This window comes from Apodemus sylvaticus, chromosome 13 (genome assembly GCF_947179515.1).
Source record: "Apodemus sylvaticus chromosome 13, mApoSyl1.1, whole genome shotgun sequence".
Lineage (NCBI taxonomy): Eukaryota > Metazoa > Chordata > Mammalia > Rodentia > Muridae > Apodemus > Apodemus sylvaticus.
Genome location: NC_067484.1, coordinates 85,186,458 through 85,206,437, shown reverse-complemented (window position 1 = coordinate 85,206,437; position 19,980 = coordinate 85,186,458). Strand labels below are relative to the sequence as shown.

The 19,980-nt window shown below is 46.3% G+C and overlaps 1 protein-coding gene across 1 annotated transcript in view; it reads left to right on the top strand.

Annotated features, from left to right (window-relative positions):
- Positions 1–6,005: 6,005 nt before the first annotated feature.
- Positions 6,006–19,980, top strand: part of Dsg2 (desmoglein 2) — a 42,701-nt gene continuing 28,726 nt past the window's right edge. The window contains exon 1 of the mRNA XM_052155750.1: positions 6,006–6,426. Coding sequence (XP_052011710.1) covers positions 6,367–6,426 — 60 coding nt within the window. The 5' untranslated portion in view covers positions 6,006–6,366. The remainder of the gene's footprint in view (positions 6,427–19,980) is intronic.

The following is a 19,980-nucleotide window of genomic DNA, read 5'->3' as shown; positions in this document are numbered from 1 at the left end:
TACCTTGAGAAAAAAAGTAGAGGCTAATGAAAACCAAACTGACTCACAAAAATAAAGCCAGAACAGTGCAAACAGAACATGCTTATAGACACTCTCTTGAGATGCTGGACAGGTTTTGATGTACTCCTTAACGGTTCATGAAAGGCTGATTCTGCAGTTCCGTTCCCTGTTTATTATAGAAGTGGACTTGACTAAATTACCACTTCCCTCTTCTGATGTTTTCAAATACTTTTGCTATAAAAGCAGATTTACTGAACTGGGATAATTTGCCATTCACAATATCTAACTGGAATCAAGAATATCATTTCCCTCAGAACGGCTCGTGCGTATGACCTCTGTAGCAATGGTGTCTACTGTCTTCTCCGTAGAAACACAAGCTCTTGCCTTCCCAAGGACAAGCTCACACAGAGGCTCCTCTCACATTTCCTGGTAGAATCCACCTCCTACTTCCACCCAAGTATGCCAGCCAGTGACATTTTTGTTTTCAGCACTCACATCTGGAGCAGAGAAGGCACACAACCTAGTATTGTTAGGCTCCCAGAAGAAACATCAGTATTGCATGATCTTAGTTGTGCTCCAAACATCTTAGCAGAGCCAGCCACTCACCAACTTCTGAACTTGAGTGTCAACAAATTATTATATCAACTCAGATGGCCTTGAAATTATTAAACGATCATATTCATATTTACATACTTTTAAGCTGTCTCTAAAGTGGATTAAAATAAGCATTTTCTTTTAAGTCATTGGATGGGATTATTTTTGAGATTCTGCATATCTGCTGTAATGTTTTGGTCTCTTATTTTTGTTCTTTATTTATTCTAGTTGGCGGTTAATTGATTACTTTGGGTTTTGTTATACTTGTGTGATGTAAGTGAAACAGCCAAGATATGTCTTTTCTGCCCTCCGAGTGTTTCCTTCGCTGTCGCTACAGGCCATTTGTCACCCTCGGTCAGTGTGGTTTCTGTTCGGTGCTTTCTGTAAACACTGCAATTGGCTTCCCATGTCACCCTGCATACCCTGTCACTTCACAGATGGATTCCAGGCTCCTGTCAGCCAAGGACACCCTCCTCTCCTCTCATTCCTGACCACGGCTGGTGCCGTTATCTTTCTAAGAATTCCCATAAACAATCCAAGGGCAAAATGAAAGCCACAAATTCCCCAAGAGGGGATAAAAATCAACCTTCCTAGCACTGAATTCCTGTAAGGAGTGTTCTGCCTTGGTCCCAGAGGGAAGGGGATTTTCCAGTTTGTTCCTGTTTTCTCACTCTGTTATCTGGGTATAAGTCACCATTCTCTTTGTTGCAAAAAACATCTGACAGAAGCAACTTAAGGAACGGTGTGTGTTAGCTCACAGAGTGTGTGTTAGCTCACAGCATGGGAGCGTGGCCTCTCACGGTGGGGAAGGCATTGCAGCAGGTGTGGGAGTGAGGCAGCTGGTCAGACTGTATCTCCAGGCGGGCAGCAGAGAGGACTCTTTCTCTTTATCATTCAGTCCAGGACCCCAGCCTGCACTGCCCACATCCAGGGTGAGGTTTCCCTCCTCAGTGGAATCTTTCTGGAAACACTCTATGCACCCCCAGAGGTGTGTTCCACGGTGATACTAAGTCATGTTAAGTGGGCGATGACGATTAACTGTCACACTCAGTGGACACAGAGATGCTCTCTGGTGGCCTCTAAGCTTTCCAGTATGATAGACATCTTTGAAAACATGGGGATGTCAGAGAATTTGGACAAAGGGAACTAGGTTCAACCACAAGCTCTCCCCCACTGGAGAGTTTACCCCTAAGCTCCAGGAAACTGATACCCTCCTACTCTTTCCCTCTTTGTCCTTATATCACACACACACACACACACACACACACACACACACACACCTCTTCCACACATTTAACCAATATTTACTGGCTGGGTGAGCTTATTTCATTTTTTATTAACCTGGTTATTTTTCATTTTTGTGGATGCACACAATGGCTTTCATCACTCCCAACCCCTCCCCAGAGCTGTCTCCCTCCCACTCCTAGGAACTTCCTCTCTGCTCCACACGTCCCTTTTCCATGCAGTCTGTTAGGATATGGTGTCCAAGGAGAAACGTGACACGGACGGACAGCATGAGGAGGGACAGTGACAACTGTAAAGCCGTGGGTCAGGGAAGGACTTCATGGAGAAGAGAAAGTGTGAGAACAAAGAAAGCCAGGAATGAAGAAATAAACTCTGCCTAGAACTGTGCAAAGGGCAAGAGGACACTGAGAACGGAAGCTCTGAGGGGGGCTTCGGGGCCATATTTGTGGTGGCAGAGCCACATGCAGATCACGGACAACACTCAGTGGATGTCAAAGGAGCTGTAGGCCAAATGCTTTCTGGTATGACTCAGTAGGCGGGAGTGCCAGACTAGGAGGGCACCAACACCCTGCTGGGCTTTCCCAGGCCTTTTCTATGTACACCTCAAAACAGCATGGTCACATTTCGATCACACTGGAAACTCTACTCTGCCCCTAGACTCAGTCCCATCCCCCTACCCCCACAACTGCACAAATCTCTCTTTGCCTTTTTATTTTTTCACATTTCTCTATTTCTTCTCTACTTCATGACCAACACTAACAATTTTCTTAAACCATCTAGGCTCAGGGACTCTGTACCCATAGTCATGGGTCCCAGGTAGTGCAGTGACTCACACAGAAGAGTGTGGGTAATTGTCTAGTGAGACTCTGACTCACTACCGTAGACTGAATCACTCATCTCAAATACTGCTGTCTTCAACGGTACTCAGGGCTGCGCCAGCCTCCAGGGTACAGGGACGCTTTATTAATAGTGCGCAGGTTCCTCTGAGTGCTGTCTGAGTGCATGCACCCGGCTGCCTTTGCCACTCTGGGACGCTAACTCAGAAAGGCAACAGGCCCTGTGCAGCTTGCCATAGCAGGCTATTCCCTTAGCCTATCGATGTTTTCTTCTAACCTGCATTCGGCTGTTGTCCAACTAACTAGAGAATCCAGACACTCCAGGCTCCAGCTATCAATGTCTGTCTGACACTCATACCTTGGCCTCCAGTGCACAGCGCATGGCTCCTTCGCCAGAACTGATGGGAAGGGTGCTTCTGTCCAATGTCTCTACCTTCAGATGATGAACTCTGTTCTCAGTTGGCTTCTGGGCTCTTCCGGCTTCACCCAATCCCTCCCCTCTCAGCCTCACTCAATTCCGTGTATATACTGGATACTTAAATCTCTTAACCATCAGCCAGGAGGCTCCACGGCCTGACTCACACCTGCTATCTCTGTTTGGCTGCAGGGTTACTAAGGAAACACACATACACAAATCACATGCATATGCATGTGAATGCACTCTCTCTCTCTCTCTCTCTCTCTCTCTCTCTCTCACACACACACACACACACACACACACACCACTCAAGAAACACACATCACATTTTCTGACTAGATCTATAATTCATTCACAGTGTACATTCAAAACATTTTCCTCCATAATACTCATTTTTCATTTATAATTAATTCCTTCTGGTACATAGGTTTGATCCAACAAATGTTTATTGATCATCCAGTATGAACCAGAGACTAGAGCTGAGCCCATCACGAATATCAAATGGTCCTTACATGTATGGAACTTACATTCTTGAAACAGAGCGATTGAGTTCAGCAGTTGACCTGGATGAAATGCCTGGAGATCACAGTGCTTGCTACTACATGCAAGGCATGTGATTCCTTGTGACTATGACCACAGAAAACATGGAAAGTCCTGGAAGTGGGAGCCTGAGGATGATACCTCAGGTCTGGCTTGGGTAGCCAAGTGACAAGGCCACCATTCACTACGGCATGCATGTGACATGTGAGGAATGTGCACATTTGCTCTAGAGAGGTGCAACAAGACAAAGACATCCTTGTCTGTCAGTGAACTGGGAGCTGGGTGCATCAGAAGTGTGAGATGGACCCCCCGGGAATTGGAATTTAAAATGATTGTGATCCAGCATGAAGATGCCGGGAAACAGATGCGGGTCCTCTGCAGAAATGACAAGCAATCTTAACCACTGAGCCATGTCTCCAACCCAACTCTAATATATTTGAATACAGTTATTTGAACTAATGAGTTGTAGGCATCTAAAGAAAAAAAATGTGTGTATCTTAATCTTAAACTACTTTAGGAGGGAGCCTGGAATTTAAAATGTTCACATCTTATCAACATTTCTATTCATCACAAGACTGTTTTTACTGCTTCATTGGAAATGGCCACAATTGGTTTTATATGCAGAGATTTATTAATTAAGTTTAACCTCTTCCCAGCATGAAGAAATCAGGGGCAAAGGAGGCAGATGTGAATCATCTGATTCTCAGAAAGTCCCTTCAACTGAGTCCTATGCCAAGAGTTCATAAAGTGGAAATTAATTATACAAGGATGAAACCGTAGTGCAGGTACTGACAGACGCCGTTGCTCAAGTCCTGGGACAGACGCCTCATAGAAGGAATACTGCCTGAAGCTGACTTTGACAGTCCCCAGAGGCTAGTGAATAATTCACACAGAAACAAAATTTCATTAGTCTTACACTGGAAGCTACAATTATGTTCATTAGGAAACAGCTCCTGCAGTCTCGATAACGAAGTATAAATGTGTGTCTTCAGGGCTCAAAGGTGTCTTAGGGGGAGCACAGAGAAAGCTTCCTGGGAAGGTTTGCAAACATGCTTTGGTAAATCCTGCCGTCTTGAGTTCGTCCAGCATTGTGAGGAACAGGAATCACCAGCAGAGTATGTGAGCACTCACATCTAGTTCAGGGGGAAGGAGTGAAAACTAAAAGACCATCTTCCCTCTGCAGTAGTGGTGGGAGTGAGCAGAGTGGGTCCGTCCACTGCTAAGGACCTAGAGCAGCAGCATGGGCAGCCAAGCCGGGCCCCCGGTTCATTTACCATCCAGCCACCATGTAAAACACAGAGAAAGATGGCCAGTGACTAGATTTTAAACAAGAGGATCTGCTTCTCAGCTCAAAGCCAGCCTCTGCAGTCACAGGGAGAAAGGGGCTAACAATACCAGAGATGATGGCGATATTAAATTCTAAAAGTGTATCAGCTTGAAATGGAGACACAGCTCAGCTACTCGAGCTAAATTCAGTGACAAATTGATCTTGCCTGTTTCCTGTAAGCCCTCTGTGGCTTAGAGGGTCTTCCACTACTGTACTATCAACCAGAAATAAGCAGAAATGTTAATAGGATGTGAAAATTAAAATTTACAAAGACCACCTCCCATTAGCTAAAGATTATGGCAAACGCCTTTCTTTAGATGCTATAATGTGTTCATTCCAAATATATTTGTGCAGATAACTAATATGAATACATTCACATATGTTCAGTTTTACATTTTCCACAATACTTTTCTTTTTACACCCAACAGGGGATTTTTCCAACCTGTGTTGCCTCGAGTGTCTGCACACACACTTTCAGTGTCTGCTTTTCAATAGTTCATTTAACCAGGCCTGGTTACATACCTGTAATCACAGGCAAGGAGGAGGAGGCAGGAGGATGTCAAGTCTGAGGTCAGCCTGGGTTACCAAGGGAGACTATGTCTAAATAATAATTACAACAACAATAACAATAACTGAGTTCAATTTAACGTTTACTCATTCCTGCAAAAATACTGTTTTAATTCCAACAACTATTGCCGAGTCCTTAAGTGCTGGCCACTGCAGAAAGGTTCATATAGATTTTCTAATTGTATTCAATGTTTGGACGTCACAAACCGCGTTCACCTGATCAAAGACCTGCTCTCTATTGCCCTGCTGTAAGTCTTCTACTGTCTCCTTGCTGAGACAAAAAAGTTGCGAACCTGAATAGGGCCACAGAGAAGAAGTGACAGGCCTTTAAAGGGACACTACTGAAGCCTCTCTCGCAACAGCAGGCCCCACGCCGCGTGGCCCGCGTGTCTCCAGGTCGTCACCTGCGCTCTTTTCCCGCAACGCCAGTCCTTTGTCACCGCAGCCTCGCGATCACGGGCTCTACGAGTCCCGCTCCTTAGATCTTGGGGTCTGGACAGTGACTAGAAGTCTCTCCAATCGAGGTGATCCCAGAGGAGGAAGGGACACGACGGGGCGGGGCCAGCCACCCAAGGTCCCCTGCGGGGGACGTCACCGGCCCCAGGTGCGGAGGGCGGGAACTGCCTCGCACCTCCCCGCGGAGCGAGCATCTTCCCCTCCTCCATCCAGGCTGCGGCCGGGCCCACAGCTACCCTTTCCGACCCGGCCACACCTGGAACCGCACCCCGGGCCGGGCAGAGGCGGAGAAGGGCGGCCCCCGGGAGGGACCTGGCCCGGAGGATCGGCGGGGCGGCAGGCGAGGCCCGGAGGCGAGGGCGAGGGCGCTGTGGATCGAGGCGATGGCGCGGAGCCCGGGAGAACGGTGCGCCCTGCTACTGCTGCTGCAACTGCTGGCGGTGGTAAGTGCAGTGACCCCCGCGCCCCAGCCGGGAAGGCGCGGCCGTCCCCGCGGCGGGCGAGCAGGGTGGGCAGAATCCGCGCGCGCGCTCAATCACTCTCCCTCCCCCCCGCCCCCATGACCGTCACATTCTGATCCCAGTGACCTTTCCTAACTGGGATCTGTGGGTTCGGATAGCCCCGGGGCAGGGAACCCTCTTCCGAGGGGCCGAGGTTTTGTTTGTGGCCTTCTGAGAAACATGGAGGCAGTGGGAAGCCCCCACGCGCACCCTCTTGCAAGTTGGCTAAAGTTCCCGCAGCTTCCAACTCCTGTAGCTACCGATAGTCAGTGAACCGGGAAACCAGGAAGAACCCGAGTTCCTAGAGTGACAACTAAAAATGCCTGCTCTGAAAGTATTGTTTACAGAGCTTTGAGCCTAAAGTTCTGCTTTTAAGTGCTTTGGTTACCCTCCTGAGTTGTTAATACTTTACCATATTTAAATAAACGTAAGTAAAAGTGTTTACAATTTAGAAGTCATCAAAGAAATGGTCTATTTAAAAGAAAGAATTTTCCACACTAGAGACAAGGTTCAGATTCCAAGGTATAGATTTCTGTCATACCTTTGGTTTCTATGTTTTACTTGAATTTTGAACGACTATTTGTTTGCTAACTGAAATTGCCTATAATTTGGGAATGCCTGTTGTGACTTACCGAGATTTGCCAACAGGGTTTTGATAAATAGTGGGATCATAGAGGGAAGGCTTCACAAATAGGTTCAGAGAGATTACATACAAAATGATACCCTGTTTTCTTACATAGTGATTGAAATTTAAAAGGTAAGCATATTTGCTCTGCTGGAAGCTCTTTCTCTAGACATTGAATTTAGAGCTGTGGTGGTTGGGGAAGGGGAGAGAGAGAGAGAGAGAGAGGAGTTAAGGTAGGAGGAAGAGGACTGGGGACCAAGATCCTGGCGTGGGGTGGTACGGGTGAGAAAAACAATTAAACACAGAAAGATGAGTTAATTCAACCCAAAGATTTCCATGAACTCACTTTTCTCAGTCAGCTCGGTAACAAGAACTACAGGCCGCTCGCTGGTCCAGCCTGTTTAAAGCTGTTTGCTTCGCTTTGCCCACGGTGTTGAGGTCATTTTCGTGAGATATTTCAATGACATAATCTTGGGCTTTGTTTCTGAGCTGAGGGTTAACTTTATCCTGTCCTTGCGGCTTCCTGGCTAAGGGGAATACCAAGCCCTCAGCTCACCTAGAAGGTTAGTATCCCCATGTAAGAAAAGAAACTCCCTTTAGTTTCCACATGGATAGCAAGCAAGCCAGTTCACAGTCTGGAAAAGGAGCAGTGAGTTTAGGCTTTCGCTTTAGCATTTGATGTGTGTGTTTACTTAGTTGGCGATGGGCTACTCCACTGAAAAGGAGCAGAACCCTCGGGCTGTCCTCTAAGAATCCATGTAGTGCTTTTTACAATCCGAGAGGGTGTGGTGACCTATCGGGAAGTGCGGGCATTTCTGCATTCTCTTCCCAGTTGGTGCGAGGTTCACAGCAGAGCTTCTATAAAGGAGGGGAAATGGTGGGCTCTTCACAGACAGGAATGTAAATTGTACCCAGTTTGGTCAGTTCAGTCCCACATAATAGCATTTACTCTAGCCTATTCCACAATGGGGGAGGAGAGATTTAGAACTAGAGAGCTCAGCTGCTGAAATGTCTATCCTACAGGCAGGAGAACCTGAGGTGGAGCCCCACAACCCACATAAAATGCTCACGTGCAGTTGCACCCTTATAATCCCAGCGCTGAGGAGGCAGAGACAGGCAGACTCCCTGGGACTTGAGAGCTGGCTGGCCTAGCCTGCTTGGCTGGCTCCAGGCTTAGGACCCTGTCTCCAAAGACAAAGTGGGTGTGGCGCCTAAGGAACAGTGCAGGAGTTTAACTTCTTACCTCCATACCTGCACAAGTGCACACACAGTCACTAACGCACATGCTCACACATGTTCGTGCTTGCACGCGCATGCACAAGCACACAAGCACACACACACACAGGAACACACATTAAAGGGGATTTATTTCAGAACATTATAGTTTGGCTGTATGTAGAGTAAAAGAGTTGAGGAAACCTGAACCAATTTGAGTTGTTGGAATTTCAAAGTCACAGTCCCAGCCACTGAGGGAGCTGTGGTCACAGGACAGGAGCCACAGTGTCCCTTCCACAGTCTAGAGAGCACTGTGACTGAAATTCATAAGACACGTGTCTGTACCTCACCCCTGGCCAGCCACAGATCTAGAGACTAAACACCAGAGGCTGAATATGACTGACTGCGGCAAAGCCCCCGTGCACCGGGGAAAGCAGCGGAAACACGGGCTCCTTCAGGTGTCACGGGTAACGGTGAGAGCCTAACATGCTCAGATCCTAAGCTTCTAAAGCATGGTGAAGCCCACAAAGTTAGGACTTCAGGCCGGAGTCCTGCACTGGAGGTGCTTTGTCAACTAAGTGTGCGCATGTGTTGGTTTAGTACAACTGCGGAAACCTGTGGGCCCCAAGCCTTTCAGTTAAGGGCGCTCAGCTGAGCGGCTGAACCCACGTGTTGAGCACTATGCTGCCTGCAGAGGAGCTGTTGGTGGTCTTTGGCTTGTCCCGTCCGCAGCACACCACAAAGTAACTCTTTAATGTCCCTTACATTTAGGCCAACTCTGTCAAAACGACGAAGAGTTTTCTGAGCAAAACGTGAGTCTTCCATTTCGATTGATCTTTATCTAGGATCCCTCCGCCATAAAGCTAGCCAGAGACAGAGGTCAGGTGGTAGAAATGTGGAGATTCATGCACACATGTATTCCCAAATTCGGGGACTTACACACATGTTTTCCCACTATTCTCTACCTGTGACAATGTGACTACGTTAGCAGAGCACATAGTATTTTCACAGTATGGTTCAACCCTTTAATATATTTGATACTTCAAAATACCATTTATTTCAAATATCACCAATAGGCACTAAGTGTTTCAATAGCAAAGGATGTAAAGTTACTGTAACGTTTTTAGTTCTTAAATTCTAAAATAACTTTAATGTAGTTGGGCTTATAATGCAATGCATTATATACATTTTAAAACCATTCTAAGAAGGATAGGCTGCCGTGGAAGCTAGGAGGAGAGATTTCCTGGTAGTGCCTCAATTTCTCCTTAAATAAAAGTCAAACTTCATGTTATGGATTGAAATTCAGCCTATAGTCCTGAACTGATGTATTTAATAGATGTTCATGTGACAGACCTCAAAGAAAGTGCTAAACTGGGTGGTCTACAGCAACAGGTGTTTACCACCTCCCAGTTCTAGAGCCGGGATAGCCGTAAGCAGGGCCCTGCTCCCTGCATCCATCCATGCCTCTCCCCAGCATCGGACAGCCGGCAGGCTGTCCCTGGCACCCTGAGCATGTGTGTGTCACTCTAGTCTCCAGGGCAGCTTCTCTTTTGTCACCTAAGGCTGTCATTCCCCTCTGTATGTTTGTGTCCTGGTTTTTGAGAATACCAGTTACACTGAGTAAGGTCCATCCTCGGCTTGGCTTGGCTGAATCCGCAGAGACCCTGGTTTCCAATAACCTTGCTTCCAAATCATTACCGGTCCAACACCTCCTTTTAGGGGACACAGTGTAACAAGTGGGCTGCACATATTACCAGCAATTAGATAATTGTGCTTGCTATGCCACTAAATTGCACAGATTTGAGAATAAAGTATAAACTGTGTGGTAAACTTTGGCACTCGTAAGACTAATCGGATATTTGTGAATTTTGAAACAGGTATCTTGTGTGTTTCAGTTTCTAAAAATTAGTAGGTGGGAAAATACTGATTGTAACAGGTTTTTTTAGCTATGAATTTAAGTCAAAGTACTTTAGCTGAAAAATGAGGCTGTCAGTCTAATCTCTCCCTTATGGTGAGGGATTCTGAAGCTAAACTCAAGTTTTCAAGGCTGAGGCCGAAAGATGTTTTTATAGAAACCCCAGTTGACCCTAGTTTAAGAATGAACATTAGTGAGCTATGTTTTCCAAAACAGTTGGAAGTATACTCATGTCTACGTGCAGGAAACATGACAGAGCTAGACATGGTGGTACGCCTGCACGTACAGCACTTGGGAGACCAAGGCTGTAGGGTCTTGAGTTCCAGACTATCCTGAATTGCAAATTCCTGATGAACCTGAACTACACAGCTAGACCCTGTCTGAAATAAATAAATAGCCATATTTGGATTGATACTTCTAAATTTTTCTTCAAAATAGTTCTGTGTGTGTGTGTGTGTGTGTGTGTGTGTGTGTGTGTGTGTGTGTGTAAACATGTATGCCATCGTGTGCACGCATGCGGAGGTCAGAGGACAACTCAAGCATTCTCTCCTTCTACAGTGTGTATTCCAAGGCTCACACTCAGAACACTGGGATTGGCACCAAATACCTGAACCACTGAGCTGTCTTTCTGGCCAGTGAATTGATACTTTTTTAAAAACAGTCAAGTTCTATTAAAATTAGAGTCTAAAGATATTTATTTTGTGTGCAGTGCTATGTCTGCGTGTTTTGTAAGCACAGCACATGCATACAGTACTCACAGAGGCCAGAAGGGGTCGCGGTCCTCTGGGACTAGAATTACTGTATCCTAGGAACCAAATCTAGTCCCTCTGCAAGGGCAGCAAGTGGTCTTAACCCCTGTGCCATCTCTCCATTCCAAACTTAGAAGCACGAATGAACTTTAAATGTATTTTAGCCCCCCCTGAAGACAGCTTTTCCTCCGTGGGTGCCACAAAGCGCAACCGCTTTCAATGACTCTAACCGTACGCTCTGTCGGCGATGACAGACATCTCCCTACCCTTCCTTGGTCCACGCTTACATTCCAGAAGTATACCTTGTATGACGTTAAACATTTTTACTTTAAAACTCATTGAGTTTTTTTTAATAGGTATGTTTGATAATTAGTATGCAGGAAGTTGCGGTGCCAGGGTGTATATCACGCTGTCATGATGAGAAATGCCTCTAAGAAAATAAAACTAGCTATGGATGCCAACATAGTGCTAGGCAGTGAACTCAACACAAGAAATCTGTAGCAAAGGCAGACATATCCTGCCCACAGGATGCTTACCCTCTCGTAATGGCAAAATGGATGACTAACTCCCCCGGGTACGGAGAACAGCGGTTGACACAGTACAGGAGCAACTATGCCAGCCCTGGGTGTGCCAGGCACCAGAGGAGGATAGAGGTAAACTGTGAGATGGCAGGAAGAGGAAGAGGTCTAGGCTCAGAGGACTGCGCAGGCCTGAAGGCCTGTCCTTTGCAGAGCCAAAAGAGTCCTCATTGCCTTAGCATAGGATGTGTAGCAAAGGGATGGAAAGGATCGAAGTCTCTGGCCTCCAAACTAGTAGAAGATACCAAAAAGGCTCCTGGCCAAGTGGAGTTTGCGGGAGGCACACTGCTTAGCTTCACAGCGCTGTGGACAGTGCCAACAGAAGCAGCAGGCAGAAGGAATGATATATCCAGAGAGCTCGGCCCATCACCCCATTTTTTTCGAGCAAACAGGTTGAAAGGATAATTCTCAGTGGGTGCTTTACTGGGAGACATTGTGTGGGCCTAGAAGCTGGGAAGACCCTGGGTGGCAGCCGCTGGGAGGGAACAGACCCCAGAATCACAGGTTGGGAAGCCACCTGGTAGCCAGGCTGGGCATCACTGCCTGGCACCCCGACTGCTGTCCCTAATTGGTTTCCCCAGCATCTTAGCTTAACATAGCTGCAGTCTGAAAATCTCAGCCACCCGGACACTTGCCCTTATTAAGCCTTAGTCCTCCTCCGGCCATTCCCATGCCAAGGGCCCTGCCACGGATGGGCCTCCGCCTATCTGTGCTTTTCTGATTATCTCAGGACTGCCTGCCTCTCCTCCCACTCCTGGCTTATTCCTTTAATCGTCAAACCGTCTCCTGACTCTTTTGTAGTACTAAAAAATCCTTCAGAAACACATCGGCAGATTTCCCCATTCGAAAGTGGCGCCCTCGTGACCAGCGAAGGTCCATTCCACTTTGTCTGATTTTCTGCTTGCCGCCATCATCCGGGAGGCCCAGGTGCTGGACACAGTGCTTGCTCTGCCTGCCTTCCAATCTCTGGCTTTTGATCTGCGGCTTTCCCCCTTTCTCCTATCTGCTGCACCTTCCCCAAAGCCACGCCCATCACCGCCTCCTCCCTCCCAGCCGGAAGAACCTTCTGCCTCTGCAAGTTCCACAGAACCACATCTGCAGATGGGTTTTCACACAATTAGGACTCTCTGTGGCGTGCGCTTTCCTCCATATTCAGATGTTATCCCCTTTCCCGGTGGTGAGCCATGGTCAATAATGGTAGGGAAAACGTGATAAGTTCAAGGCATAAACAATTCATTAAATTTAAATAACTTTCATGGTCGAATGTCATTGTGGTTGTTCCTATTAAAGCTGCTGTGTGTCTCTTATTGTGCCTAATTCATAAGCTCTAACACTGTCGTATGGTTATATAAATAATAATCTCACAGATACAGAGGTCAGGACCTGTCCCTCTTGCGAGGAATAAAAACTTCCTTATTATCGCCTGGCTAAGCTCTAACAGTCACTAGAGTGGTGTCCACATTGCACACATGCCTAGAAACTCACTTGGATGCAGAAAGGATTCTTCCAAATGAGTTTGCTTCTTTCTGGGTTTATAAGTCAGCAAAGTATCTGAATCGCACTGGAGAATTTGTGAATAAAACTGGAGATGACATGTATGGTAAACAGTATAGACCAAACGTCCGGCAAAGTCACATGTCTCCTCTCACACACGGATTCTCCATTTAAGTGACACTTGCGTGAAACACAGAAGTTTGTAAAAGAGGAGCTCTCAGAGGGAACGGAGAGGCCTAAGCTAAGCAGGAAGGGAAACCAGAGGGAGGAGGCAGGCTGAATAGGAAATACTTGACTCCCACACCCACACTTCACAGTCCTGAAGTGTGTGTGTGTGTGTGTGTGTGTGTGTGTGTGTGTGTGTGTGTGCGCAAAGCAGTCTCTGGGTGCACTCACACTCTCCCATGATCGTGGAGCTTACGGTGGGGAAGATTGCGTTTGGCAAGAGCACTTGGTGTTTGCATACGTGGAGCTGCATAGAGAGCGCCCAGCGTCTATCAGCGTGCACACGCCAGTGCGTGGTGCCGCAACGAAATGCAAAAGAAATTTACCCAGTTTCGTGGCCAGAATCCTGCAAACGTGTTCCTGAACCTCTCTGAACCTTCCATAAGGCCAGTCCACTTTTCTGAAAGCAATTATTGGTCAATTTCCGGTGCTTCCTGGAGTCCATCCTCCTGGCAGACCAGCGCCATCTAGTGGAGGGGAATAAGGCTGCATTCTTAAACATCAGTGAAGAAGGTCCAGTTTCTCACATTTTATTTTTTGAAAATGTAATTTTCAGAGATAATTGCGCTGCAATCAAAAATCAAAAAAAAAAAAGATGGAAACCGCCCATGATTCTTAAGTGTCAAATAAAATGGAGCACATATACACTTTAACTTCTGGCTTGTCTGATTTCGAAGGTATTTGTGGCTGCCTTTAGAGAAATGTGGCTATGAAATTATTTAAACAAAAATTTTTTTAATGATCAATGTCTGGGATCAGTGTAACCTGTAAACGTGAAGAGAGATATAAACCAGAAGGAAAATCCCACGTAAAGCAGTCTTGGGGCTGGAGAGAGGGCTCAGCAGTAGAGAGTTTACTGCTCTTGAAGAGGATCAGAGTTGGGTTTCCAGCACCCACGTGGAGCTCAGAGCTGTCTGTAGGCCCAGTTTAAAGATATCTGACACCTTCTTCTGGCCTCTGTGCAAACTCACGCGCGCACACAGGCACACACACACACACAGAGAGAAGCACTCAGGCACTTATGCACAGACACACAATTTCTAAGGCAATCCTATGGTACATAATTGGTACTTACAAGGTGAAACCTTCCTGTATAACCCACGGTGTTTAACTTTCATCATGTAGAAGTCATGTCTGCACACCGCAGTCTGCATCAAAGGGCTCGTTGTCTGGCTTAGGAATTACTCAGGCTGGGGTTGGCATCAGTTCTCTTTCCCTTGCTGCCCTGTGATTTTTAGGCGCTGCCTTTTGAAACTGATCCTGCAGGCCGTGGAGCATCAATATTACCCAGAAAGTAAATAGAAACACATGTTCCTAGGCCCCATTCCAGACCTACTGAACAGAAAATGATCAGGTGGGACCAAACCATTTCCACTATTAGCAATGAGAAAAGTAACTATTAACTTACAAGGTGGTTGTAATTCCGGTACCACGGAATTACACCACTCACATCTCTGATGAAAGCTGAGGGTAGAAAGGATGAAACACTGTGAAAGCCAGCCTCCGTTAGCCGCTGAGATGCTTTCTAGAGAGTGACTTAGGGATGCTAATAAAATCGACAATGAATAAAAATTAATCCTGGCTTTTTTTAAGGTTTGGGTTTGTCTGTCCATGAACTGGCATGATGACAAAGAACTTCTCAGGAAATAAAAATTGCAGGATAGGATGGGGCAGGTTAGATGTAACCCTGCATGGCTCAATTCATGTTTCAAAATTCTGACTCTGTAAAACGGCACCGTGCAGAAGCCTTCCTGCTGGAGACAACTTTGGTGGGTGATTCACCAGAAGTCGCCGCCCTTACTTTGAAACTGGCCTGTTATCTGGAGAGCAGGCGGGAGATTATGGCAATCGAGTACTTTGCTCCCTCGCCCGTCAGGTATTTACCAGGTTCAAATGCAGAGCTCATAGACATAAAAGCAGAGGTCAGAGTCCTGCTTTCTTCCACTACTGAGGATTTTTCAAAATTAGCAGCCGTGAAGACCACACACTTAAGCCAGCTGTTGAGGGCCATGGGCATATCTGGGTCATTTGTAATTTGAAGTTTTGACTTAGACTGTTTGCTCATTTAATTTATTTCTTTACTTACTAATCCAGGACCTCACGGTGTAGCTGTGGCTATCCTGGAACTTACTATATATACCAGGCTGGCTCCAGACTCAGAGAGATCTACCTCCCTCAACCTTCAGAGTGCTGGAATAAAAGATGTGTGCCACCATGCCTGGCGGGATTATTTATTTATTATAATTATTATTATAGGAGAGCACACATGAAATGGCACAAATGTGGAAGTCAGTGACCAACTTTATGAAGTGAGTTTTCTCCTTTCACTTTAACATGGGTTCCAGGTCAGCAGGCCTGCACAGCAAACACCCTTACCCACTCACTGAGCTGTCTCACTGGCCCCCCAAGTTGGGATTTTTTTTTTAACTAAGTTGTAACATTTACCTATAAAGTAAGAAATACAAGACTAACTTCTCTCCAAAAAAAAAATAGCTTAAGAAGACTGTAGGGCAGGTTAAATTCCAGTAAAAATCTGGTCCGCATTGGAATTGTCTGAGAAGTGCTTCAAAACCATGGGGCTCCTGGCATCACCAAACGCTGCCAGCCATGTAAGACTCTGTGTCCAGAGAAACCCTCCCGAACTGTCTTCAGATCTATGCAGGAGCCAGATCTCCAGCTCTGTAGATGCAGACAGGGAATAGGACATGTGACCAGAAGAAACAAGCAATTGGCATCTGGTGCCCTTGTTGCATTTCATCTTATTTACCTGTTAATTCATCCAAAGCTGAATCCATTTTATGAATGGCAGAGCCAAGGAGCCTCAGTCTGATGCCTGATTGACCTGCTATAGCCCAAAGGAGAAAAAAAAAAATTTTTGGAGCATTTTTTGTGGTTTTAGACAGGTAAGTGAGAGTGTTCTAGAATGGTCTTGTAAGTTAATAGCTATTTTACACATTGCTAACAACACACACACACACACAGTAGGAGATTCTAGGGATGTGAGGATGAGGCTGCTGGCTACAATGTTGCACTTGCCGGCTGGAGGCAGAGGGGGATGCTGGAGCTCTTCTCCAGTCCCCTTGTATTCCGTCAAGGACCACAGCAACTGAAACGCTGCCGTTCACATGAGGGTAGATTAACCCACATGAGGGTAGATTAACCCGCCCTAATTACCCAGTCCAGAAACTCACAGACATTCCCAGAGGTTTGTCTCCTCTGTGATAGATCTTGTCAACTTGACAATATTAGCCATCTCAGAGAAGATCTGAATTTAAGACCTGCCGCACTAGGGAAGCTCTGTGTGGAACCCGCAACTCTCCCACTGAGTGTACTGCTTACCCTCTAGACTTCTCTACTAGAATGGACGTATCACACCACCATCATGCAGTGGGGTTGAGACAGCATTCGAGATTGCTTCCTGGACCTCTGTATTCAGTACAAGATACTAGTCTGAGATGTCCAAGGTTAAGGGTCAATCACCATGGAAACCTAGGCCAGCAGACAGAAGTTTAAGGTCACCTGCTGTAGACCAAGAAGATTTCAGAGAACCTGTCAGGCAGGAGGAGCGGTCAGCCAGTTAAACCCAGTCCTCTAGAGTCCAGTGACATTAGTCAAAAGAGCCTCAAAACAGGAAACAGAGAGTACACTGTTTCATTGGTTTTTTTCAGTGATATTCCACCTTCCTTGTTGCTAAACGTTCTGTTTTGATTGGTTAGTTTTGGTTTCTTGCTCCTTACCACGAAGGCCAATTTTTACATGAGGCACAAGGCCCAACAGTAGAAATGTTTAAGCTTTTATGGAGTGAGGAAAAATCCTCTTGAAAGATTTTTCTGGTTCATCTAAAAACCTTATTTTGGTTAAATACATAGACTTACTTCTCATGCAGGCGTTGCACGTGACATTACTGTCATCATGTTCCTTCTAAGAAAAGTGATTCACAGATGCTCTCCCGTGAGATGTCTGGTTCCCGTACTTGGATACGTCTTGTTTCTATCTAATCTGTATTTCTAAGCAGTCATCTGGGAAACAGATTTCAGTAAGTCACTACAAAGGCTCACATCATGAGTTGGGTAACACATCACTTCCTTTTATCAAGTAAAATATATGCAACTTGGTCAGAATAATATAGTGATAGTAACATGTAATTATGCCTTTTTGCTAGGGCCACTGAGATTCTAGACAAGAATAAAAATGGCTGACTGAAGAGATGACCCAAGAGGGGAAGAGTGCTTGCTCCTCCTGCAAACTTAGGTTCAGTCCCAGCCCTAACTGTAACTCCAACTCCAAGGCACTCTGACCCCTCCTTCCAGCCTCCAGGCATCTGTACTCCTTGCACGCGCACACACACACACCATACACATGCACACATGCACATGCACACACAAATAAAAATGAATATTTTTTAAACATGGAAATTGTAAATAGCCCATATAACTATCAAAGAGATTGATTGGTTGAAGGCAGAGAGGAAGTATCAATTCAGACTGTCCAGGCTGATGTGACTCTGGATGTAGACACTAGCATCCAAAATTCCTACCATCGAAACTTACCTCAACATAGTCACAGTGTCACTGAGAATATAAAATTTTGAGGCACATCTTGCTTAAAGTAATATAGAGAATGTAAGAAATAATGTATCTAGTTATAACATAGCAGTAGATAATTGTCTAAGGCTGCCATAAGTTAACTTTTGTACATGCAAAGACATCATAACAGAGGCACATTATAGAAGAGAATGTCCTTGGGGCTCAAGGTTAGAATCCGTGATGGCAGAGCGAAAGTATCACAAACCTCAATCAGGAGGCTGAGAGCTAACTCAAAATGGTGTCTCTTTCTAAACCTCAAAGTCCGAGTCCCACCCCCACCCCACCCTGGCACACCTTCTCCACCGAGGCCATGCCTCACCATCCTGACCAAACAGCCACCAGCTGGGACCAAGTGTTTCGATGCCAGAGGCTCACAGCAGACACCTCGTACACACCACCATAGCTTCCTAGCCGCCCAGATGCTCACCTTAGAGCTGCAATGTCAGCTGACCTTGAATTTCTTTTGGGTGAGGCAAGAAGTCAAAGGGGGGCGGGGAGGCCAAGTGTCCACAGAAAGAGCAGACCCCACAGGAAGCCTTCGAGGCGGCACGGAGGCTGACAGCTGACATTTTCAGAGAAACCTTCATTTCCACAACGCGTGGACTCCATGGATCTGTGACTCCTGGCGTGGAGAAGGCAAACAGGGCCGCAGACGTTCAGGCTGAGGACGTATTACAGCGAATTCATACGTAAATGGAAAAGGAAAGGCGATCCGTGCAAACTGGTGCGGCAGTGGGCTGCAAAGCCGTGCGATCCCGTGTTAGCTGACACAGAGACGGGGCGTCTTCCATCTGCTTGGCTAACCAAGCCACACAGAATGAACATGTTCAATTAGCCTTAGAAAACGATGACGGAAGGTTAGCCGAATGACCAGGGTTCTCAGAGATGATGTGCGTGGGCGAGCAAGCATGGTAACCGAAGCGCACGGTTGGGGGTTAAGTTACAAAAGTCCTCAGGGCGCGTGGTGCCTGGGGAAAGAGGAAGGGGGACCGAAGATGCAGTCTCAGACAACACATGACGTCACTGTCCAGGATGACATGTCCAGTATGTCATGCTCTGTCCACAAATCAGCATGACTCCGGGGTTTGGAAGCTTGAGATGCCAATGGTGGGGTCACAGTGAGGGCGAGGCACAGCTACGGTGACCGTAGTTTGTAGTCTGAATGGCGTACACATTTGAACGGTCCTGAGGAAAGGTACCCAGGCCCCCGTGAGCGTGAGATAAAACTGAGGGGTGAGGAGGAAATGGCTGGAGGAGTTCTAATGGGTCAAGAGGCACGCGATTTCGTTTTTAATTTTTGTTTATTCGTTTTGCATAATAATGAGTGTCGGGACATAGTTTGGGAGTCAATCATCACTTGTTGAGACAGTTTCTCTTACTGTTTTACCATGGCAAGCCAGCACCCAGCTTCTGGAAGATTCCCCCGACCCTGCCTCCCATCTCCCTGGAGGAGTGCTGGCCTTACAGATATGCACAGGGCTTCAGAGTAGTCAGGTTTTCACAGCACGTGCCTTTACCCCTGAGCCACATTCCCGGACCCATTTTGTTTGTTAAAATACTTATTCTCAGGGCGGTAAGATGGCTCCGCAGGTAAAGGCACGTGCTACCACATCTGACAGCCTGAGATCAATCCCCAGGTCCTACATACAACATGAAAAGAGTGTCTCAGGCTCTGCATCCTATGGTACATGCATGACTTCCCATATATCTATTATATATGTAGATACGCATGTACGTATATGCTCTCCCATATACACGTGTACATACATATATATACATTGTATATGTATGCGCATGTGTATATGTGTATACATATATGTTTGTGTGTGTGTATGTTAATTACTAGCTGTTCTATGAAGCAAACTTTGTGAACCAAAGAAGGAGGTGATTCTGCCTTCTGAATCTGGTTGTTTGGAAGGTAGGGGAAAACATAAATTGTTTCCTTTCCCAAAGCATGATGATAATTATTTATTTATTTATTTTGGGTGTTTTTTTTTTTTCGAGACAGGGCTTCTCTGTATAGCCCTGGCTGTCCTGGAACTCACTCTGTAGACCAGGCTGGCCTCGAACTCAGAAATCCGCCTGTCTCTGCCTCCCAAGTGCTAGGCTT